Raw genomic sequence first — 23,011 nt, forward strand, 5'->3', positions numbered from 1 at the left:
TCAGGCTGGTCTCGAACTCCTGAGCTCAAACAATCCGCCCGCCTCGGCCTCCCAGAGTGCTAGGATTACAGGCGTGAGCCACCGCGCCCGGCCCTATGTTTTGTTTCTTTAAAAAGTGATCTACATCAAATATTCCAAAAATGCTGAGATTTCCTACAGCTTGTTGGGGGTACACAGATGGTAATTACATTCTTATTATTTAAAGTTTGAAATATCTCGTAATAGCAAGAGGGAGATAGATCTTAACAGAGAGAGAGAGAAGGGGGAAAATCAGAAAGGGGGAATGTGGTTCTTCTCCCGCAAAGCAGCAGAATCACAGAAAGGGCGTCCCGAGCTGAGGAAGCCGTGAACGGAGAACCCAGAGGCCTTGTGCTGCGCCCCCCGCCTCGACTCTGCACGGCCCAGCCAGCTGGCCCAGTGGGTGCTGCATTGTCCCCTCTGTCGCCTGGCAGGCTGACCCCCGCCCCTCCCCACTGTTGCTGACTTCTCATCGCTGCCTTCCTGCAGTGTCTTCAAGAGAACTCTGACCTCAAGACCCACAGGCCTTTTGTGGCTGTGATGAAAACCCTCTGCGAATGTAAGGACACAGCCAGCAAGACCCTCGCCAGGTGAGACCTTGGGCTTGGGATCCACGAAGGAGACCTCTGAACCTTTGGTGGTGCAGCTTGTGCTGGCCAGCTTCTCTGCTTCAGGACCAAACCCCCTTCTTGGATTCTAGGTGTGAGATCCAGCCGTGCCCCATCTGCCTGGGAGACGCGCAGGACCCCGTCTGCCTGCCCTGTGACCACGTGTACTGCCTGCGCTGCATCAAAGCCTGGCTTGTCCCCGGGCAGATGATGTGCCGCCGCTGTTTGACTGCCTTGCCAGACACGTTCTCTCTAACCGTTTCCCAGGAGCACAGGTGAAACACCCTTTTTCCTTCCCCTCCTTTTTTTTTTTTTTTTTTTGCAAATACAGCATTCAAAAATATAAAGTCTATTAACCTTCATTTGGTAGAAAACCAGACTTCAGGGGACTGTCATAAGAGAGACCACCACTCATGTACCTTCGTAAACATCCGCTGTCTCAAAATTATCCTCTCCCAGGATATACACATGTACAGATTTGGGAGACAGCAAATTTAGAGGAAATAAATCAGAAAGTATTAAAGAAAGCCCTCACTAGAGGCTCAAGGAATTTAGATGCGACTGGTGCGTCCTCTTCATTGTGTAAATATCATTTATGCTCTTTGACCTGAGGACAAACTGGCTCTTGTTTAGCTTTGCAGAGGAAAATAGAAGGAGCTGAAGCTCTCTGGGCTCAGCAGGCCTCGGCCCTGCTCTGGAAGTGCTTGGTTTTCCTTCTCCTCCCCTCCCTTCTGTGGCCCTAAACGTGGAGCACCGGGCACGCCTGGCGGGTGGATCTTTGACAGACTTTGCGACACTGGAGGGTATTGGCTGGCCCAGTGATGAAAGTGTTCCCAGAAGGAGATGAGTCTAAATACTGCTTATTGCAGTTTTGAAGACCAGCTCTAAGCAATGCAAGGAGTGACTTGAATCTTTCAAAATGAAATGCTGTCCAACATCTCAAATCATTCTGTATGGAGGGATTTTGGAACACGTTCCACCAGTTTTTAAACTGTGTTTTTCAACTGTCTCTAAGGAAAGCCATTGAACAACATGCCCAGTTCCGGCAGATGTGCAACAGTTTCTTCGTAGACCTGGTTTCCACCATGTGCTTCAAAGACAACACCCCGCCTCAGAAGGAAGTGGTTGACAGCCTGCTGTCGTTGCTCTTTGTACAAAAGGAACTCTTAAGAGACACTCCCCAAGGTAAGTTGCTTTTTTCCTATAACCCTAAAAATTCAGTTCTTCATCTCACACCCATATGTCAGATGCAGTGAGCCACCTTTCTCTTTCTGGTTTAAGGACACTGTGAACACACAAAATCGCTCTCTCCGTTTAATGATGTTGTCGATAAGACTCCGGTCATCCGCTCAGTGGTACTGAAACTGCTTTTGAAGTACAGGTAAGAACAACTACCTTACCTGAGATGTGCTTCTGGAAAGTCTTGACTTCTTTTTTTCTTTGTCATGTTCTTCTCACGACTAGTAGCTAGTTCATGATCTCGGAAGCTTTTCGGTGAGAGTTGACCTGGCTTATCTGTCTTGGTTGTGTGTTTCGACATTTTCGCACGTAGGCACGTGAGTTTAGTACATCCACAAGCACATATCGAGCAAGAAGAAAACAGAATGCCGGGAGGGGACCATGGTGTCGTGAAGCAAGCAGACCTTGCGAGTTCGGAGTCCTAGTTCACAGCCACCCAGTTTTGTGATTTTTTAGGATGGTAACTTAGAATCTCTCTTACCCTCAGTGTCTTAGGTGTCAGAGCTCTACGTTTATGTTCCCCTGAACGTGGGCTCTATCAGTATGTTTCGTTGGTTAGAAAGGATGTTGGCAACAGGTAAGAATATTGTCATCTGTGGTCGTGTGTTGATCTGGCATTACAGTTCTGAAAGTGTTGGTGTGGATCCTTGGGTGTGGGGCAGGTCCCTGAGGTCAAAACCATTTTCAAAACAATTCTAAGACAAATTTGCCTTTTTCAACATGTTGCTATTGGCAATGATGGTACAAAAGCAGCAGCAGGTAAGACTGGCGTCTTCGCGTGAGGAAACCCGTAGTAGCGTCATTGTTTTCCTTGCTACCGTGCAAATGTAGTTTTTTTTAAATGCTGGTTTCACTTATTAATTTTACTGAATCTCAGCCCTGGAGGATAGACTTTTCAAATATTTTCTGGAAATGGGAAGTGCATACAGTACACTCTAGCTGCATACCAAAGCGCAGTGGCTATCTCAAAGAAAATCACTCACAGCAGTCTCGTGCGAACTGGCTGCTTTTTCACGGAATGCCGTCTGCTGCGCTGGCCGGAATGAGCAACGACTGTGGTTATGCGGACCTGGGCCGCTGGCAGGCACTGTCTTGGAAACAAGCAGAGTGAGCCTGTCACAGCAAAACAACCGATAGTGTTGTTGCTGGTGATCAAGATTTTAAGCAAAAATTAAAATTTTAGAAAACTTGTATTCTCCACCATGAGCTTGTTAGCTTTCTAATACTTTAAGGGCTTTTTGAGGCAATATGTGGTGATATTAATGAATGTGGACGGGTTTTTAAAATATATTATAGAATAGATATGTCAACATTTGCAAGATCTGTATAGCTCAGTGAACCGATATTTTCCAAATGACCAATGCCCACTGTCACAAAATCATGCGTGTGTGAAAAAATAACCCATGTAAAGTGCAAGGGATACTGCTGGATTTTAATGTAATTGACTATAAAAAGTGCATCTGTACGGTTTCTGATTCTACATTACAACTAATGTAGAAATGATGATTTGTCAAGTTTTGGTATAGTATCAAAGAAGAATAGCCACAATTATCTGCAAAAATTATTAAGATATTTCTCCCTTTTCCAACAACAGAATGTGTGAGGCCAGATTTTCTTTATATACGCAATATAGCGCAACCGATCAGAAGCAGAAGCAGATATAAGAAGTCAGCTGACTTCTGTTAAGCCAGGAATTAAAGAGATTTTCAGGGATGTAAAACAAAGCCACTCTTCTCACTAGTTAATTTTCAAATTTTGAAAAACAGTTTATGATTTTAAATGTTATTTAACATGTAATGGATTTACTATTGCTATTTCAAATGAGCTGATATTTTTGAAATGTTTTAATGTCTAATAATTTCTAATATCATAAATATTGATAGCTATAACTCACATAAGGAAAAGTTCTTTGAGGTTCTCAGTAATTTTTAAGACTTTAAATGGGTCCTGAAACCAAAAAGTTTGAGAACAGCTGGTCTAAAATATGGAATTTTATATTCTTTCAATCTTGTGTTCAAGAAAATCATGTTATAAACTATACATACATATGCATGTATATGTTTATACACATAGACGCATATACAGAGGGAGACAGATGGGTAGGTGATGGACAGGTGCCTGTTTTGGGGGGTGAGAATGGTCTCCAGATGTGAAATAACCATGAAGAATATTTCTGTTTCCACAGCTTCCATGAAGTGAAAGATTACATTGAGGACTACCTGTCCCTGTTAAAAAATAAAGCTCTCGTAACCGAAGATAAAACTGAGCTGTACATACTCTTTATCAGCTGTCTGGAGGTACGCTGTCACCTCCCTGCATTTCTTCTGCAAACTGTCTGAACCACATGGCTTAATGCAATGAAAAAGTGTTTTCGAAAATTTACAAACTATAATTTTAGTCCGTACAATTAACAGAGGCTATGCAGAAAAAAATAAAGTGTTCTGCATATATTCTGCATGTGTTCCATGTTCTGCACGTGTTCCATGTTCTGCATGTGTTCCATGCAGAAAAACAGGTTCCAAAGACGTTGCTCCTGTCCTCAGCAGTTGTATACATTGGCATTCATGTCCTAGAAGAACATAGCACCAAAGTCGACAGTGCTTATGCCAGATGGTGACCTATGAATACTTTTTATTATCCTCCTATTTTAATATCCAAAATTTTTTACAATGTATATGAATGAAATTAGATGATATAAAATTCTTTTTTCATAGTTTTGCTTTTCCCCTCCTTCTTGCCCCTAAGATAGAAAGGAATGTTCGTTATCCATGATTTACACTGAAACTTAGAACAATATTATTAATCCCCCCATTATTCTCCATAAAGTCACACTGTGGCAATTCCAGAAGGTTGGGGACTTGCAAATTAAAAAGAATTATATCCTTTTCTTCTTGTCTTTGATCCTTAGGATTCATTACACGAGAAGACCAGTGTTTGCTCCAGAAACGATGAACTGAAGAACCTCCAAGAGCAAAGGCTCTTCCTTAAGACGTACCCCCTGGAAAGACGTGGCCAGGAAGCTGCCCACGAGGCTTCAGTCGAATACCTGCAGGAGATCGCCAGCATCCGCCTCTGCCTGGACAGGGCTTCTGACCTCCTCGCGGAGCTGCAGGGAGGCTCAGGCGAGTCTTCTTTACTTTGAGCTTAAAGACCCGTGATTTAGAAGTTTCGGAAGAATGGGAAACGGGTTCTTAGGATAATGCTGGTCCTCACTGCCCCCTCTCTCTCCTGGGTGCGTCTTACTGTGGATTCCTAAAGAGGCGGCCCCGTGCCCTCAGACCAGCTTCCTGTCCTGTGATAAATACCCTGAGTCAGTGGGTCGCCCGTTGCTCACCCGCTTCTCCCTGGGCCCTCAGAGATGGCTGAGGAGAAGCGGCACTATCTGCGGCAAGTTGAGCACTTCTGCACCCGCGCGGAGAACGACTGGTACCAGGTGTACCTGGTGAGGAAGCTGGCCAGCCAGCGGGGCATGGAGTTCGTGCAGGGCCTCTCCAAGCCGGGCCACCCGTGCCAGTGGGTCTTCCCCAAGGACGTCATCACACAGCAGGTGAGAGCAGGCGTGCCGTCCGCGCCCCCGCCCCCAGCACTCCCGCGTGCCACCCGCCCTTACCCTCTCCAGAGCCAAGAAGGGCACACACGTGTCTGCCCGGTCCTATGTCTCTGCTCCAGCTAATGTGACCCAGCTTGTGAGGATGCTTAGACCACCCGCCTAGGGCAGGGATAAGTGTGCGCGCACACGCAGGTCTCTGGTTGGTCATCCGCCCGCAAAGCTTGTTCAGACGTCTCTTCTAATCGAATTCAACACACAGAAAGCGAAAGAATGTTTCTGTGGCCTTTGCTTTCTGCAAATGAAAAGGGATTCAGCTTGCAGGATACATCCTTTTTGCCTCTGGCAGGCAGGAACAGTTAAGAGTGAGAACTAAGGATGGAAGAATTGTATTAAGTTTAGCTCTCAGGGGTCCTTTCCAGGTGCTCAGAAATGAACAAATCCTGTTGCCCTGGGGTTTCAAAAATGATACTAAAAACCCTGACTTTTTTTTTTTTTAACTACCAGCTGGGGTTAGATGCCCTGATTTAAGTCACCTGCCTTTGGTTCTGCTCTGTGAGCGGAGGAAGCAGCGCCCAGGTCGGGACTGCGCCCTCTGCAGGCTCTTCGTGCACTCACACCCCTGCATCCACCAAGGGGGACATTCTTTCCAAAGACAGCACGGGACTGTCACATCTTGGGCGGGACTGGGGAGTCCCAGCTCAGCCGCTTTGAACCTCTAACGATTCCCTGGCTCCTCTACCTATTGAGTGGCTTCTATGCAAAACATTCCCCCTGCGGTCCACGCTCTGATTCACCCCTGTCTTCCTGGTGCTGCAGGAGGACTACCCGGGCCAGATAGATCGATACCTGGTGTACGGTGATGAGTACAAGGCTCTTCGTGATGCCACGGCCAAAGCTGTCCTAGAGTGCAAGCCCCTGGATATTGTGACTGCCCTGAAGGTAGGACGGGCCCACAGCTTCTCTCTGGTACCAAATGGCATCCCTCAGGGCCTGTGTCGTCCCTGGTTTATGTGAAGTGATGCAGGGTGGTGGACCACTGCAGTGGCCTGATCGAGCCACACACCATATCAGGAGTCACGTGCCCGTGGCCTCTGTGGCGCACCTGGCCAGTGAGTGCGCCGGTGGCTGGAACAGGCAGCAGCAGTGGTTGAGTTGGACAGATTTGCCGTGACCTGCTGAGCTGCCAAGGCCATCAGCTCCTTTCTGTTTTATGTCCACCACCTCCTTTGAGATCCTGTTGAAGAATCGTGTCCTCCAGGATTACTCTGCTACAAAAGCTGCCGACACACCTAGCAAAATCCACGTCTCTCTGTATACCCATACGTATGCTTGTGCGTGTGTTTAGAATCTCACCTTGGAATTGGTCTGGTCTTGCTCCCCTTTCGAGTCCTTGTTTACCTTGGCATTGTGCCAGGAAAAGAGGAAACAGAAAATCCTATCTCTGTACGGGAACATTTCCAAGACCAGTGAAGTAGTCAGAAGAATAGATGGTGATTTCTGTTACTTCTGTCATAAGCTGTCTGATAAATATGCATTGCGTTTAATCGGAGAATATTTTACAAACCCTGTAGCCCGAGAGTCGCTGACCAGAAGATGGCCACGGGCGGCATGGTCCCGGGTGTCTGGTTCTAGGAAGGGCTGCCCCGCCCCTCGGTGGTTGAAGGCTGACGCACATTCCATATTCACACGCAGCCTGCACAGACCTCGGGCCCCGAGACAGAGCTGTGTAACTTCTACATTCTCGCCGGATGTCCTTGCTTTTGCAGGCCTGCAGGAAACCCAGAACCCAACAGGCAGTCCACTTACTGTTAGCACTTTTCAGAGAGGTGGCTGTTTTATACAGATCCAGTAACGCGAACCTCCATCCTAAGCCGGAGGTAAGTAACAACATCCAGGCCTTGTGTTCACAGTCTTGTTATCTATTTGGAGGGACTTTGGGAACAGAATAAAAGTCATGAGCACAGATAACGCGCAGAATTTTTTATCTAGAGTGGAGTTTTCAACTTTGTTATGCAGAGGAACTATTTTCTGTTTAACACAAAGATTATAGAATTACGATTAAAAATAACACAAAGATACGTAAGAACATAAAATAATGTTTACCAAAATAAAAAATCAAAATTAATGCTTAGGTATGTGGTTGCTGTATTTATATATGCAAATTCTCTTCTGTAAAGAATTTCCCCTCAAATGGTGGTAATTTATCCATATCTACCTTGATATTTGATGTGTATTTGCTATAGAAATGTGTGCCTAAGAGCAAACCTTTGAATTCACGTATACTTCTTTGATATATCTTAAAAATACTCTTTTCCTGTTAGCAATGCGAAGCTGTGAACAAATTCATCGAAGAGTGCGAGATCTTCTCTCCCGCTATCAAATGTTTTGCAACATCCCTTGTGGACAATACCCTGCCATTGCTGAGGACGAGCCCCGGTGACAACGGCCTTGAAGGAGCAGTGACAGAAATGGCCGTTCATACTGCAGCCATCCTTCTGTGTGGACAAAACCAAGTCTTGGAACCACTAAAGAACTTGGCTTTCTCCCCAGCCAGCATGGTGGTAAGACTGGGCTGGGATCACATCAGCCTTCCTAGTAAAAACTTCCGGCGGTTTGTCACCGTACAGACCCAGCCTGCGGCCCTGGGAACTCCGGAAACCTCTTTAGCTTCTACGTTCCATACCTGCCTCTATCTCACCTGATCCTTTATCCTGCAACAGTAGCGAAAAACTCTCCTTGCCCTCTGTAATTTCACAGACAACAGTTACATTTTCTTCGTAGACAGCATTTGAGGTCAAGAAGGAAGAAAACAGGCCGGGCGCGGTGGCTCACGCCTGTAATCCTAGCACTCTGGGAGGCCAAGGCAGGAGGATCGCTCAAGGTCAGGGGTTCGAGACCAGCCTAAGCAAGAGCGAGACCCCTACTAAAAATAGAAAGAAATTAATTGGGCAACTAAAAATATATAGAAAAAAATTAGCCGGGCATGGTGGCGCATGCCTGTAGTCCCAGCTACTCGGGAGGCTGAGGCAGAAGGATTGCTTGAGCCCAGGAGTTTGAGGTTGCGAGCGAGGCTGACGCCATGGCACTCTAGCCCGGGCAACAGAGCAAGACTCTGTCTCACAAAAAAGAAAGAAAGAAAACAGAAAGTTCACTTTCTTACCCTAGGCCTCTTGCTGAACAATAGCAGCCCATCAGTGTGCTCACTTACCTAGAGCCAGCTCTGCCTTTTTGGTCTTTCAGAACGCCTTTCTTCCAACAATGCCTGAAGACTTGCTGGCTCAAGCTAGGTACTGGAAGGGTCTGGAAAGAGTCCGTTGGTACAGTAAGTGTTGGTGTCCGGGGTGGAATCGCACCCCTCTCCGCTTTGCGGCACATCCGACTGCCACGTGAGGCGTTGGGTAGACTCGGGACCCTCGTGGCTTATGCCTAGAGGCCCAGAACTAGCTGCCTCTTCCTGCCTGTGGACCGTTGCAGAGTGCCAGTGGCACCCTGCTGGCCGCATGATCCACATCCCTTCATTTTTCGGTCGCATGGAAAGGTCGCTTTGGGGTGTACGTCTGCTCCCCAGAATGTGCCGTTTGAGGAAAAGGGGGACTGGTAACCATGTCAGGGGTCCCTCAAAGGCCAGTCACGGCACAGTAAAGTTTCCCACCCAAAATAGCTGTTTTGAAGTATAGAAATGGGAGGCAAAATAATATAACCCACGACTTTACATAAATTTTGCTGTTGCCTTGAATAAATAATCTTTTTAAACTAGTTTTTAAAGTTGTTATAAAATATGCTCATGGCACCAAAAAGAAAATAAAAGGGAATAGAAGGGTATAAAATACTGTCTGCCTTGCCTCCCAAAGTAACCCCCAGTAGAAGCCTGTAATCTGATTTCTCTTTGCTTTGTAAAACTAAACTTGGACACTTTTCACTAACAACATTTACTGAGCTCCAGGCATGTGTCAAATAACTAAACTAACAAAGTAGCTCGAGATTTCTGGTAAGCTCAACATTTCCAGAAGGCCTCTAAACGTCACGTTTTGGTCAGGGCAAGAGAGTAGGAAGTTAGCTTTCCCTCCACAGTATAGGTCACGTGCTGGAACCTCATTAGCTAACGTGTGTCCTGTTGTTCTTTTAACAGCCTGCCCCAACGGCCATCCCTGCTCTGTGGGAGAGGTGAGTCTTGGTGTTTAACGTAGGGGTTGGGGGGTGTCAACACGTGCATTGCTGTGGGTCTCAGGAGAGCGGCCACAGAGAAGGAGGAGAACGTGGGTCTTGGCCGTCTAGGAGAGCACAGGCTCACTTTCCGAGGTGTTCCCGCTGAGCGTCTGAGTGCTGATCAACCAGGGCTTCCAACCTCAGCACTGTGGACGTGCTTCTTTGCTGTGGGCCTGTCCTGTGCGTTGTAGGGTGTCTGGCAGCATCCCTGACCTCAGCTCACTGGATGCCAGGAGCACTTCCTCCCCTCTCCCCCAGGGTGATAGCCCAAAACGTCTCCGGGTATTGCCCATCCCCTGGGAAACACAGCTGCTACTGATGGAAACTGCTGCTAGCCATCCTTGTTTAGCCACTGCCACGTGGACCAGGGACACTTGTCCCTACAGAGTGGCAAAGTGCTGGCTGGATTCCTAGCCCAGAGAGGAGGTACGGTCTGGATACCAAGGGATAAGAAGAGAGTTGGGGATTGCAGGCCACAGGGAAAGAACTGTACGGTGTTCATCTCTGAATTCCAGCACCTAGCCCGGGCCCTTCACACAATGTGTCCGCACTTGCTGAGCGATAGGCCGTCGATCGAGCTGACACGTGCCGTGTAATAAAGTAAATACGAGACATGGAGGGGGACAAACTGATAAATACACTTTATCTTTCTGAGCTTCACTGACTGCCTCGTCCATGAAAGGAGGAGATCGAAATAGACTCTTCCCAAGACTGCTCTCAGCTCTGAAATCTGGGACTGGTTTGGTCTGTTACGTGCTGTGATTCTCAGGACAGAGTAGCACACTATCTGGTTTTTAAAAATGAGCCTTCGGAAGTAGTGAATCAATATGGACGGATTTTGTTTTTAAATAAAAAAGTCCAAATGGATGTAAGGAAATCATTTTGCAAGCTGTTATAGTATTCCTGGTATTGGATTATGAAGCACTAAGGACCAGTGGGATAGATGTAAGAATGGAAATAAGTGATAAATACGAGAAAGGAAGATTGAATTTTACGTTTGTCTATGAAGTGCCACTCCATTTGGGAATAAAACTTGAATGATCTCACCTATTTTTTTTTTTTAAAAGTCCAAATTTGTCCCCGTACGATATAATTCCTTTGAGTGTGTCCCGTGCCGCGGGCTTCTCCCGCGCTGCGAGCACACGCTAGGACACGCAGCCGAGTGGCGCTCACCTCCTCCTGTGGTGAGGACCTGTTCATTTGCACGGTGGCATTTGTGCATAAGATGATACTGGCTCCAGACCGGTTCTGAGTGACGTTTGTCTTCACCCTAGTGCGGCATGCCGATGGAACAGAGCTTCTGTGTAGACTGTCGCGCTCCAGTTGGAGGTTCCAACCACAAACCTCACGATGGCTTTTCTGTTATCACGTATGTAAGACTGTGTTTCCTTTCTCAGGAGTCAACCGTGGGTTTGGGGGCTGTTTTATTCCGCTGCTAAAGTGATACTAGATACAGTATCAATTACTATGGTACATCTGGGCCCGTGTCCTACTGGATCTCAGTGCCAGCGTCCCGGCCGTCAGACAGCAGTGAGGGATTTGATCTGTCCTTGGCTCACTGGGCTCTTAACACAAAGCAGACTACCCAGTAACACCTCCTAATACCGATGGCTCCCGTTTGGCCTCAGGTGCACCCTGTAGAAATATGCTTGACGTAAACAGGTGACCTAATTCAGGGGGACATCTAAGTCTGCAGGACTTCACCTGGTCTTCACCCGGCCATCGGGACGAGGCATTTTTCTGTCTCAGCAGATGCCATCTCACTTGTAGACTGTACTAGCTTTCTCCGTTTTTGTTTTTGCTTTTTCTGAGCAAAATGAAGGAGACATAGTCAATCTTACTGAATACCAGATTTTAGAATCCAGATGAAAATCTGATCGCACAGCCCCACACTGAGACGAGTGTGGTTATAAATGCTCCCTTCAGAGAGTTGGTGGGACCTGTCTGTGGTCGTCACACGTTCTGACTGTTTTGGTGCAGTCCCAGCCTAAAATATTCTTACCTGCTATCTCCAGAAACTATCAGAATGTCCTCAAATCTCTAATATTTTTGCAACTGAATGTATCTGTCGTACTGCATCTCCTGTCCGGATGTGATACAAAACCCTGGTCCAGACCTTGGATCCCGGTGTTTTATTTGGGAAACATAAGAAGGTGTAGACCGTGCCACGCTGCTGCCCGCCACGCCGGACTCCGGCTGTTCCCACCCTCAGAGATGTCAGTGGGAGAGGCAGGTCCGGGCTTCTGTGCTAACCCCCTGCCCGGGGACCAGCACCAACAGCCGCAGGGCAGCCACGGCACGCTGAGAATGCCGTGGGGTCTGGCCAGCCAGGAAGCTCAATCTGTAACGGAAAAGACTCTTAGGAAAGTAGTCTGGGCTTAGCAGAATGAGGAGTACTTTTAACGTTGTTTTCTTCAAAACTGTGAACCTGGTCCTCACGTCCTGAGACTCTGCAGTGTGCCCCGAGAGCTGAGAAGAAATGACCCTTCTCCGTCCTCACCTTGTCCTCTCTCTTTCCTTCCAGAGACAGCACAGACAGAACCCAGACTGGCCACGTGCTGGGTGACCCGTGGCACAGAGGCGTGGCGGTGGTGCCTGACCGAGAGCTGTCCCCGGCGGTCTTCCTTCTCACCCGGCTGCTCACGCACTTGGCCATGCTGCTGGGGGCCGTCCAAAACCCGCAGGTACGGCGCGGCGCTGCAGAGCTATGGGTTTACTTGCTAGAGGAAGAACCTGCTGTAGTTTCTTTACAGAGAGCCCTTTTGTCTAAAACGTCCTAGCCACCACCTGTGGATTGTGAATACATCATTGAAAACAATCTACAGAGAAATATAAAATTTACACTCCCTAATTTTTCCCACTGTGGCATTTGACAGTATGGGAGAACTACTCATCACGTTATAGAAAACTCACTTTAAATGAACAACGCTGTGTCTTCGGTCCACGACTGGGAGTGGAGAGGCTAACGTAATCAGGATTTTACCAGAAAGAGCACACGATATTTCCTCTAAGTCAGTATTAACCAGGATGGGAAAAAGTACAGGTTTGCACATTGTTTATTTTACTCTGATAACATAAAAGCCAGCGGTCGTTAGTTCCACTCTGCCGTTCGAATCATGCCTGGACCACTCCACGGACGACTTCTTAGAAGCCACCTTCTCATCGTGCTGGTTTTTGCTTCCGATGGCTTCTGCCAGGCCCGCTTTCTCATCTACAAGGTCCTGCTGACTGTTTCCTCCCATCGCCCCGCAGGCTCTGATACACATCATTAAGCCTCCCGTGCAGGACCCGAGAGGATTCCTGCAGCAGCACGTCCAGGCAGACCTGCAGCAGCTAACCAGGATGCTGGGGAGGAGCGCGGACGAGACCGCCAACGCCGTCCACCACGTCCTGTGCAGCCTCGCCCAGGCGCAGCACCGCCCCTCCGGCCAGAGTAAGGAGAGGGGCCAGGGCGGGGCCAGGCAGGGGGTCATGTAGAAAACTGCAGAGAAACCAGGCTCACTCCCCGTGGCTCCAGAGTGGCAGAAACGACGGTGCGTGGGAGGCGAGGCAGGAGCGGGGACAGGAAGCGCTTTGCCTGCCTGGAGGATGGCCGGAGCCGCTCTGTTCTTCCAGTCACCCCTGCCCGGCTCAGAGCCGCAGACTCGGGCCGTCTGCACACGAGTGTTGGGTGTGTGGGGAGGTGTTGCAGTTCCAGTCAGCCTGTGGGTAGCTCGCCTGCCACAGTGGGGGTGCACGGCGTCTACAACAGGTGACGCGTGTCAAAGAGACAGTCACCGTCACGGCCTCTGCTTTCCTGACAACATCCTAGTCGTATGCTGCCCTGGTATGTTGACATGTCCAGCTTGTTACACAAAAAACAGTAGGCACAAAATATTATATTCACTGAGCTAATTTTCTATTTTAAAATTTTAAATTCATACAGAAAGAAAAGGTAAGATAACATAGTAAAAGCGTTATCTCCGAGTAGTGGAATTAAGAGTGATTTTTATTTTCTTTTTGCTTGTTGGCAAAAATCACTATTACCGTTGTGAGGATAATGTTATTTAAAATAATAATAATAATAGCAATAAAAAGTCCTGCCCCGTGACAAAAAAATCTATTCTCCCTTCAGGCACTTCTTTGCCAGACGCCAGCGTCAGTATTTATTTTCCATTTAGCAAAATCTGATTTTATTTTAAGCCTCCTATTCTGGTGTGATTTCAGCTAGGTACGGTCACCTGTTATCACAGGACAAAACAGCAGACCCCAGAAGCGTGGGGACAGTTCCCACAGCACTCTGCCTCCTCCATGCAGGCTCGGGTGGGTGGCTGACGGTGGCCTGGCCCCACTACTGTGCCCCTGGACTTTGCAGTCTGAGTTCTGTCCTTTCAGTAATTTTGCTCAGAATGGCTTTAGGATCACAATTATGTGGCTTAGAGGAATTTTAAGAGATTGAAGTATCTTCAAAAAGGTGGGTAGTAGCAGCGGAAGCTATTTTAAAATACTTAAGTTAATTTAGGAAGATATTACCCTGAAAGGAGCATTATTTCTGTTTAACATTTATTTAGTGTTCGCTATATGTACACTGCCATGTTTTTTATTCCTTGAGTAACATGTACATTTTGGGTTTTTTTATAGGGCTTTTAAATTTTGATGCAAAGTTGTCAACCAAAGAAATGAGAAACAACTGGGAGAAACAAGTTGAAGCCGTTATGTTACCTGAACTGCAGGTGGGTGCTAAGTGGTAACAGCCACAGAGCTACTTCGTCTGGGAAAGGGGGTTCCCAGGTGTCTGCTGAGGGCTCTCTGCTGGTGTCCCTTGCGGGGGTGTCCTCAGACACCTCTGGCTGAGCCTTGGACTTTGATGCTGTCCACCTGGTGCCACCACCCTCCTGTTGTCCCGAGATACCCCTTCCTCCTGCACTGCCTGTGAGTCCAGAGGGGGCAGGCAGTAGCTTTCTCCCCACTGCTTTTCATAGCGGAATGTGGAGCCAGAGGTGAAGAAATGAACTGTCATATAGGTACCCACCCAAGGTGTGCTGACAATCACAGAGTGATTACTCTCTGCTAGATAAGAATATTACTGAGAGTAACAGCCCATCAGGGAAAAAAGTCGGTAAATGAAAGAATGGGAACGAAATACAGGTCCCTGAGTCTCATTATGTTTGGGGAGATATAGATCTACAAACAGGGAACCCTTAAATAATAATACATGATAAAAGTGAATATCTGATTACATGCTCAGATGAGGGCAGACTAAGACGCAGACACCCACTCGTGAAGTCACTAGGTGCCTAATCTGTTTGCGACAATGCCTGGCTTCCAGAATTCTGTATCGCTTTCTTCTTTAGCATCTAGATAAAACCCTTCTGACCGTGAACACCCTAATCAGCCAAGATGAGCGTATCAGCTCCAACCCTGTGGCCAAAATCATATACGGTGACCCAGTGACCTTCTTGCCCCACCTGCCCCGGAAAAGTGAGGTCCATTGCTCAAAGATTTGGAGCTGCAGAAAAAGGATCACAGTTGAGTACCTCCAGCACATTGTGGAGCAGAAAAATGGCAAAGAAACAGTGCCCATCCTCTGGCATTTCCTGCAGAAGGTACGTCTGACTCACTGGGACCGCCTCCCTCTTTCTGGGCAGACATCCCCAGTAGGCCTGAAGGCCCAGGGCTCTTGTTGAGTGTAGTCATTCCTAAAGACAGAACGTCTTAACAGCCTACTTCAGTGCTTTGATTTTGAATAGAATGTCTGTGTAGAAGACTCTGGGATAGAGTGGAGATCTTTATACGCGTCAAACTGCACAACAGCCTGAAGCATAAAGTCAGAGCTGAAACACAAACACGAGTTGGGATTAGTAGTAATCTGTAAAGAGCTTGAAGGCCAGGAGAGGACCTCCCGGATCATTCAGCGAGAGAGAAAAGAACACGCATCCTTGCCAGCTGGGTCTGTGCGTCTCAGTCCCCCAGTGCCGGGAGTAGTTGGTCATCAACGAGTGTCTGTTGAATAAGAAAACTTCTGTCAAGAATGTATAGCCAAAATCAGGCTGGGCGCAGCGGCTCATGCCTGTAATCCTAACACTGTGGTAGGCTGGGGTGGGAGGATCGCTTGAGGCCAGGAGTTCAAGACCAGCCTGAGCAAGAGCAAGACCCCATCTTTACTAAAAACAGAAAAATTAGCTGGGCGTGGTGTCGTGCCTATAGTCCCAGCTACTCGGGACGCTGAGGCAGGAGGATGGCCTGAGCCCAGGAATTTGAGGTTGCTGTGAGCTAGGACGATGCCACTGCACTCCAGCCAGGGAGACAAGAGACCCTGTCTCAGAAAAAAAGAAAAAAGAACACATATATAGCCAAAATCAAATAAAAAAATCTTCCCTGTTCCTAAACCATTTTGCATGGATTGAAGGTGGGCGTGAGTGTGTGTGTTGGCCGTGGTAGGGCTGGAGGTGGGGGAGCAGAAAAATGTATTGGTCACATCCGTTAGAACTAGAAATACAGAGTCTCCAACTTTCATCCATTTGAACTTTCATTTTCTACAACAGATTTTCTAATCACTGCCCTCCGTGGACTAGTATTTACAGTCTAGCAAGAAGTAAGGTGATTCAGAACTTTTTGTTGGTTAAAATTAATTCACACTAGGAAGGATTCATAAGGTGCACAGTTTCATTACTTTGAGGATGCTTAGACCCTGGGTCTCCAGAGCGACGCCCAGGAACAGCGCCAGCCTCCACTGCCTGTGCTCTTGCTCTCTGCTTCCAGCAGCTTCTCCCTGTACCCAGCTCGTCACGTGGGCCCCAGAGGCAGGTTTCTTTCCTCAGCTTTGGCGCCCGCAGTGGATGTGCTGGTTCCGTGAGGGTGGGGCTGTCTTCACCCTCCATCTGTGGCGTGCTCCACTGCCCACAGGTACTTGCTGAAAGAATGGGATGGCTCTTGTCCCACTTCCAAGCTCCACGGTGTGTCGTATGAAATGGCATGCTGCCCAGGTCAGACCACAAGTGCCCCGGCCGGCCACAAAGGCTGTATCCGCAGTAACATTTTTTAGGTGAATAAACAAGTGTTACTGGGTGCTCTTCCCTGCTACAGGAAGCAGAACTGGGACTGGTGAAGTTCTTGCCTGAGATTTTGGCCCTGCAAAGGAGTCTAGTGAAGCGATTCCAGAATGTTCCACAAGTTGAATACAACTCAATCAGAAGTTTCATTAGCAGCCACAATTCAGGTATGACTCTGCTCCAGTGAGATTAGGACTCTCCTGTTTGGTGCTTCAAAAGGACCACTCCAGTGGGGACACAGGCATTCAGGGTTGACGGGTGCTCTACACCCTAAGCTTTTAGCATGAAGGGAAGGGCGCTAGATCCCCCAAAACCAATCAGAGGCTTTTGCTGCAGCTGAAAAGCACCTCCCTCTCTCCAGCTCCCAGGCTCAGCTTAGTGCTTCAAACAGTGATGCGGACACGCTGGTGACCGCACAGAGACTCAGAGCTGGGCTCCATCCACGGCGTGTCACTGTGCTGCTTTGGCCTGGCAGGGTGGTTGCTAGCGTGGGGCTCTGACCACGTGTTTTGTCCAGCAGATGGGTTGAGACAGTTATTTCAGAACAGAATCACCATCTTTCTGTCGACGTGGAACAAGCTGAGGAGGTCGCTTGAGACCAACGGTGAGTGTCCTGTTCTCCTTTCCCTCTAGACGTTGCAGGAGGGCCCGTTCTGGGCGCTTTTCCAGCACCACGTCAATGCTGAGTCTGTGAATCTTGATGGTAGAGCCCAGATAAGTGAACTAGCATATCAGGAAAAGCAAACCTTCGGTCCTTTTGAGTCCGTGAGCATGGAGTCATGGAGGAGCTGAGAGCATTTGAAACTTGTCAGCATCTGAGAGACTCAGAGGCAGAAGCTGGAGACCCGGCTCCCAGCTCTCGGATGACTGAGATGACTAAGAAGCAGCCTGGCGCTGACCCCTCTGCTTAAGAGCAACCCTGTCATTCACAGGTGAAATCAAGCTGCCTAAAGACTACTGCAGTGCCGACTTGGATCTGGACGCCGAGTTTGAGGTCATCCTGCCGCGTCGACGGGGCCTAGGCCTCTGTTCTACCGCCCTGGTTAGCTACTTGATTAACCTACACAATCAAGTTGTCTACACGGTGGAAAAGTTCTCCAGCGAAAGCAACAGGTGTGTGCGTGAGCCGGCAGGAAGCGGAACCTGCTCAGCCCAGGGCTCCTAAGCCCACGGGGGCAGATGCGGGCCAGGCTTTAGCTCCTTCCCCAACACACACTTCTTCAGCCGCCCCCACCGGTGTCCCATCCTCGTGTGTGGTTTGTGTGCTCAGAGTGTGAGGACGTCAAACAAGAACTGCTCCACGGGCCCTGGAGTCTCGACCCCGCACGCCCGGCCTGGACACTGAGTGCTGCCTCTTTGTGTCCCTCAGCTATTCTGTGGACGCCTCTGAGGTCACCGACCTGCACGTCATCAATTACGAGGTGGAGCGGGACCTGACCCCGCTGATTCTCTCCAACTGCCAGTATCAGGTGGAGCAAGGCGGCGAGACCTCGCGGGAGTTCGACCTGGAGAAGATCCAGCGCCAGGTCACCAGCCGCTGCCTCCAGGGCAAGCCCAGGCTGACGCTCAAGGTAAGGCTGATGCCCGCTGCCGTTATTGCGTTGGTGCCTGTTGTGGGCAAGGAGCCTGCAGAGCATTTCCGGTGAGAGCAGAGCGAGCGCATCGCCCGGCAGTCTGGTCCGCGTCGCCACCTGCACCCGTAGCTCTGTGACCGCCCCTGCGTCTCTGGGCTGGGCGGCTCTCTTGAGCTCTCTGCTGCGGCATCTGCCTCCGTCCTCCATGGGTCTGTCCATGGGTGAGTCAAATGGACTCACCATCTAGGTTTTTCCACTGTAGTTAGCGGCACCACCAACCACCATCGTTTCCCCTCTTCCTTCAGCCTCCACATGTATCGGCCATGGGTGCCATCAGGTGTGCCCTCTGTGTGTCCTCATTGTCTATCTACCACTGCCCACTCGCATCCACAGCACCCATCCTCACGTCAGACTGCCACCACAGCTCCCAACTGGACCCAGCTCCAGCCTCTCCAATGCACGTTCCTAGAGCCCAGATCTGTAGCCCTCACTCGCTGGTGGACGGCCTGGCCTCCCACTGCAAACAGGACGAGGCTCCAGCATGCAAGGCCCTGGAGCTGGGCCCCATCCCAGCCTCCCAGCCCGCTCCAGCCACTCTCCTCCCTTCCCTGCACTGTGTCCCATGACCCTATGTGCTGGGTTAACACAGTGGGCGCTTTCCCATCTCTGTTCCTTCACCTGGACAGCACTTGTTCCTTCCAGCTCCAGTCAAATACATTGTACTTAAGTATATTTATTCCGCTTAGTGCCCGCAATTAGGCTGGGACCTGCTTGGAGCCACGCCTGTTTTTAACTCATTCCGACATCTGTTGTCTGGCAGAGTGACTGCCTTGTCCATGGTGTGTGCCCAGTAGTTACTGAAGGAATCCATGAATGAGAAACCTTCACATTCCCATGTCCCCCAGAGCTGCTTGTGGTGAACAAGGCTACGTTATTTTACACGACAATATCTGCTTGGAGGCCGGGCGCGGTGGCTCACGCCTGTAATCCCAGCACTCTGGGAGGCCGAGGCGAGAGGATTGCTTGAGCTCAGGAGTTCCAGACCAGCCTGAGCAAAAGCAAGACCCCATCTCTACTAAAAAATCAAAAGAAATTCAGCCAGACAACTAAAAACATAAAAAAATTAGCCTGGCGTAGTGGTGCACGCCTGTAGTCCCAGCTACTCAGGAGGCTGAGGCAGGAGGATGGCTTAAGCCCAGGAGTTTGAGGTTGTTGTAAGCTAGGCTGATGCCACAGCACTCTATCGGGCAACAGAGCAAGACTGTTTAAAAAAAAAAAAAAAAATCTGCTTGGCCATCATGTCCTAGCTAGATTCCTTGTGGTGCTGTTGTTTCTTACACTGTGGATTAAACACGGACATCATGAACAACAGAGTGGTCTGCTCTGCCCAGTAACGCCCTGAACAGCATGGCACTACAGCTGAGTTACTGCTGAAGAATACATCTGTCATCTGATGGAAACCTCCACAATGGATTTAATTTCCAAAAACTCTTTCTTTTCTTTCTCAATTTAGGGAATACCCACTCTGGTATACAGACATGACTGGAACTACGAACATCTCTTTGTGGACATCAAGAACAAAATGGCACAGGTGGTCACACTAAACTTTGCCCTTTGCACAGTGCTTTTCGCCTTAGCAGAGTGCTTTCATCATATTAGGACTGCTCTAGCCTCCCGCCCCCCGTGTTTTCTGGGAGCAGCAGAGTTTCCGCGGCCTCCCTGAGAGCCCAGTGCTCTTTGCAGAGGGAAGCAAGACGGCAAATCAGGGAGTTTTCCTGTGGAGTATCAACAGATTGACAGCTCGTGGGGTTGGTGCTTAGTGATGTCATGACCACGTATGCTGAAGCAAATGGTCCACAGAACTTAGTTATTCGTGCCCTCTCGCTGTGACGTTGAGAGGTACACTTCTGTATGTCTCCATCATCCCACAGGGCTGTTCCAAGCATTCACTGAGCTCGTGTCCATTTCTATAACTGTCTGGAACACTGCCTGGCGCTCAGTGAGCACCAGGTGTCAACTGTGACTATTACAGAGTTTGTCCCACCTTGGGCTTGGGAAGTGAAGAAGCTAAGCTCTTCCACCAGGTAGTGAGGAGCAAGAAGCCCAGCCTATAGACCCTCTCTCCTGCTTTTGACTTCCCAGAACTCCCTCCCCAACTCGGCCATCAGCGCCATCAGTGGACAACTGCAGTCCTACAGCGACACCTGTGAGGCTCTGTCCATCATAGAAGTCACTTTGGGGTTTCTGAGCACGGCTGGCGGGGATCCAAACATGCGCTTGAACACGTATGTCCAAGACGTCTTGCGAATGGGTGACCAGACAGCTCTTGTGCTAAAGGTGGGTCTCACAGGAAGCCTCTCTTCCAAGGAAATCAGTGCCGCCCCTCACCTTGGTCTCCCTGCTTCCTGCCAGGAAGACCACTGTTCAGGAAGCATCAGTCTAGGCACCCCCGACAAGGAGGGGGAGGCAGGGGAGGCAAAAGCAACCCCTCACCCAGTCAGTCCACAATGCAAACAGAAAACACTGTGAACAGCAGAGACACGCACGCACTCGCCATGCTGGCAGTCTAGACAGAGCGCACCACAGGCAGGACCGAGAGGCCTTTCGCGATGAGGCAGGTGCATTAGTGGGTGGAACAGAGATGGCCTTCATCACGTGGGAAATCAAATGAGCACAGAGCAGAAATGAAGAGAAAAATGCCTACATGGATGGCGCTCGGGTTCGCTGACGCGTGGCAGGAGTCGGGGTGTCGGCCTTTCCTGCTCAGAAACGCCGTTTCTCTTCCAGGCCTTGAACAGGTGTCAGCTAAAACACACCATCGCCCTCTGGCAGCTCCTCTCTGCCTACAAGTCCGAACAGCTGCTGCGACTGAACAAAGTGAGTGGGCCTCTTTCTCTTCCCGGGACGGAGGGAGCTGTGCTCCTCTCTTTGCAGGCTTCCGTGTCTCACTTGTCCTTCCTTCATTTCAGGAGCCATTTAGGGAAATCAGCTCAAGGTACAAAGAGGACCTCAGCCCAGAAAATGCTAAGCTGCTCAGCACTTTCCTGAATCAGACTGGCCTGGATACCTTCCTGCTGGAACTCCACGAAATGATGGTCTTGAAACTGAAGAACCCCCAGGCCGAGGGCAGCTTCAAGCCTGAGTGGAGGTACGAGTCTGCACGGGTCTGCCCGCCTGTGGGCGGGGAGGCGCCGAGCGCTCCGCTGCGTGTCCGCGACCTTGCATAGACGCAGAAATCGCTCTTTTCCTGCCACAGGGTCCCACTTCCTGCTGTTTTCCCGTGACCGGGGCGCCTGAGGACTTGCTTTTTGGTTGTAATCTCCACTGGGTTTTTTAGGAAATAATTACGGCAGTCTTATATTCTCATTTTAACAAGTAGACTTAACTGTGTCAAAGAAAGATGCATTTTAAATTTGAAAGAAAAAGCTACACCAATGTCTAAAAGAGTGAGAACACCCAACACAAGATGTTTCCAGCTTTTACATATCTACCAATCTCATGGCCACAAAATGGTATCTCACTTTCACTTGTACGTCCTGACTTACTGGTGAGGCTAAGCATGTTTTATATTTATCAGCCACCTGTATATCCTCTTCTGAATTACCTCTTGGTATCATTTGGTTATTTTTCTTCCGGGCTCCTTATGTCTTTCTTAATGATTTGTAAGAGCTCTTTGTATAGAACAGATATTAGTCTTTTATGTTATGTGTTACAAACGCTGTCTCAGGCTTTAATTTCATGAAGTCAAATTTGATAGAATTCTCCCATAACATCTCCGTAGGAAAATACACCCATAAGGGTTTCCTTATCCCGAGGTTATAAAACATCTTCTTGTTTTCTTCTTGTGCTTTTATAGTTCTGTATCACACACGTATTTTGTTAAGCAATTCATTTTTATGTGTAGTGTGAACTAAGGATTTAACTTTACTGGTTTTTAAAAATAGATAATTAAACTCTAGTTTTCCTCACCGATACATTTCATATTTTCTATTTTCTTCTGTGATGCTATCTGGCATATACCTATATACGTTTACATTATTTGAACTTATTCAATGAGTCTTTACTATCCTGCACTTTGTAGAAAAAAATGATACCTTTCCTAGAGAATTTACGATCTTTATTAATATAAAACATGAAATGGAATACAAGCTTTTTTTTAATGGTGAGGCTTTGTTTTTTATACAGCCCTGTAAATAAAAATCCCATTACTGAAGTGCCCAACGTCATCTGAAGGGCCGCGCTCGAGGCGAGCTCCACAGGCTGCTGTGGTATCGTAGCCGCCCGCGGGGAGCAGCAGACACGTGCCGGGAGTCCCGGCGCGGTAGCTCCGTACTTGGCTGCAAGCTGACCCTCAGTATTTCTGTCTTAACAAACACAGTCATTCTCCTGAGGACGGGAAAAAGGAACAACCGATTGGTCCCCTGATGTTATCTGGGAGACTTTTAAATGCTCTCTCTTCTTGGTTTTTCAGCCTGAGAGAAACTCTAGTAAGTTACATGGACACTAAAGAGAGCGAAACCCTTCCTGAAGTGGAGTGTCAGTTCCCGGAAGAGATCCTGCTCTCGAGCTGTGTCTGCGTGTGGAAAATGGCTGCTGAACTGAAACGGGATCGACAGACGAGATAGAATCACGTCCTCAGCACTGTCTTCGGGGAGACTCGGGGCAGAAGGCTCTTGCCCCACACCCACGGCCCGGATCCCACCACGGCCCGCTGCCTTGGGCAGTGCTCGGGAGGAACGCCATTGGCCTAGCACGGAATTCAAGGCCAGGATGTGCCGTGTGAGC

At 48.8% G+C, this 23,011-nt stretch overlaps 1 protein-coding gene across 1 annotated transcript in view; it reads left to right on the forward strand.

The window, feature by feature from the left end:
- RNF213 (ring finger protein 213) overlaps nucleotides 1-23,005 on the forward strand; it is a 94,703-nt gene extending 71,698 nt beyond the window's left edge. The window contains exons 42-67 of the mRNA XM_012663084.1: nucleotides 508-608; nucleotides 719-901; nucleotides 1,642-1,811; nucleotides 1,908-2,007; nucleotides 4,051-4,162; nucleotides 4,774-4,987; nucleotides 5,222-5,412; nucleotides 6,232-6,354; nucleotides 7,182-7,292; nucleotides 7,737-7,976; nucleotides 8,656-8,737; nucleotides 9,545-9,579; nucleotides 10,896-10,990; nucleotides 12,146-12,305; nucleotides 12,874-13,054; nucleotides 14,242-14,333; nucleotides 14,955-15,206; nucleotides 16,687-16,819; nucleotides 17,173-17,256; nucleotides 17,585-17,765; nucleotides 18,022-18,223; nucleotides 19,740-19,817; nucleotides 20,369-20,563; nucleotides 21,014-21,103; nucleotides 21,196-21,374; nucleotides 22,698-23,005. Coding sequence (XP_012518538.1) covers nucleotides 508-608; nucleotides 719-901; nucleotides 1,642-1,811; nucleotides 1,908-2,007; nucleotides 4,051-4,162; nucleotides 4,774-4,987; nucleotides 5,222-5,412; nucleotides 6,232-6,354; nucleotides 7,182-7,292; nucleotides 7,737-7,976; nucleotides 8,656-8,737; nucleotides 9,545-9,579; nucleotides 10,896-10,990; nucleotides 12,146-12,305; nucleotides 12,874-13,054; nucleotides 14,242-14,333; nucleotides 14,955-15,206; nucleotides 16,687-16,819; nucleotides 17,173-17,256; nucleotides 17,585-17,765; nucleotides 18,022-18,223; nucleotides 19,740-19,817; nucleotides 20,369-20,563; nucleotides 21,014-21,103; nucleotides 21,196-21,374; nucleotides 22,698-22,851 — 3,738 coding nt within the window. The 3' untranslated portion in view covers nucleotides 22,852-23,005. The remainder of the gene's footprint in view (nucleotides 1-507; nucleotides 609-718; nucleotides 902-1,641; nucleotides 1,812-1,907; nucleotides 2,008-4,050; nucleotides 4,163-4,773; nucleotides 4,988-5,221; nucleotides 5,413-6,231; nucleotides 6,355-7,181; nucleotides 7,293-7,736; nucleotides 7,977-8,655; nucleotides 8,738-9,544; nucleotides 9,580-10,895; nucleotides 10,991-12,145; nucleotides 12,306-12,873; nucleotides 13,055-14,241; nucleotides 14,334-14,954; nucleotides 15,207-16,686; nucleotides 16,820-17,172; nucleotides 17,257-17,584; nucleotides 17,766-18,021; nucleotides 18,224-19,739; nucleotides 19,818-20,368; nucleotides 20,564-21,013; nucleotides 21,104-21,195; nucleotides 21,375-22,697) is intronic.
- The last annotated feature ends 6 nt before the right edge of the window (nucleotides 23,006-23,011 follow it).

This window comes from Propithecus coquereli, unplaced genomic scaffold (assembly GCF_000956105.1).
Source record: "Propithecus coquereli isolate 6110/MARCELLA unplaced genomic scaffold, Pcoq_1.0 Scaffold794, whole genome shotgun sequence".
NCBI classification, from domain to species: domain Eukaryota; kingdom Metazoa; phylum Chordata; class Mammalia; order Primates; family Indriidae; genus Propithecus; species Propithecus coquereli.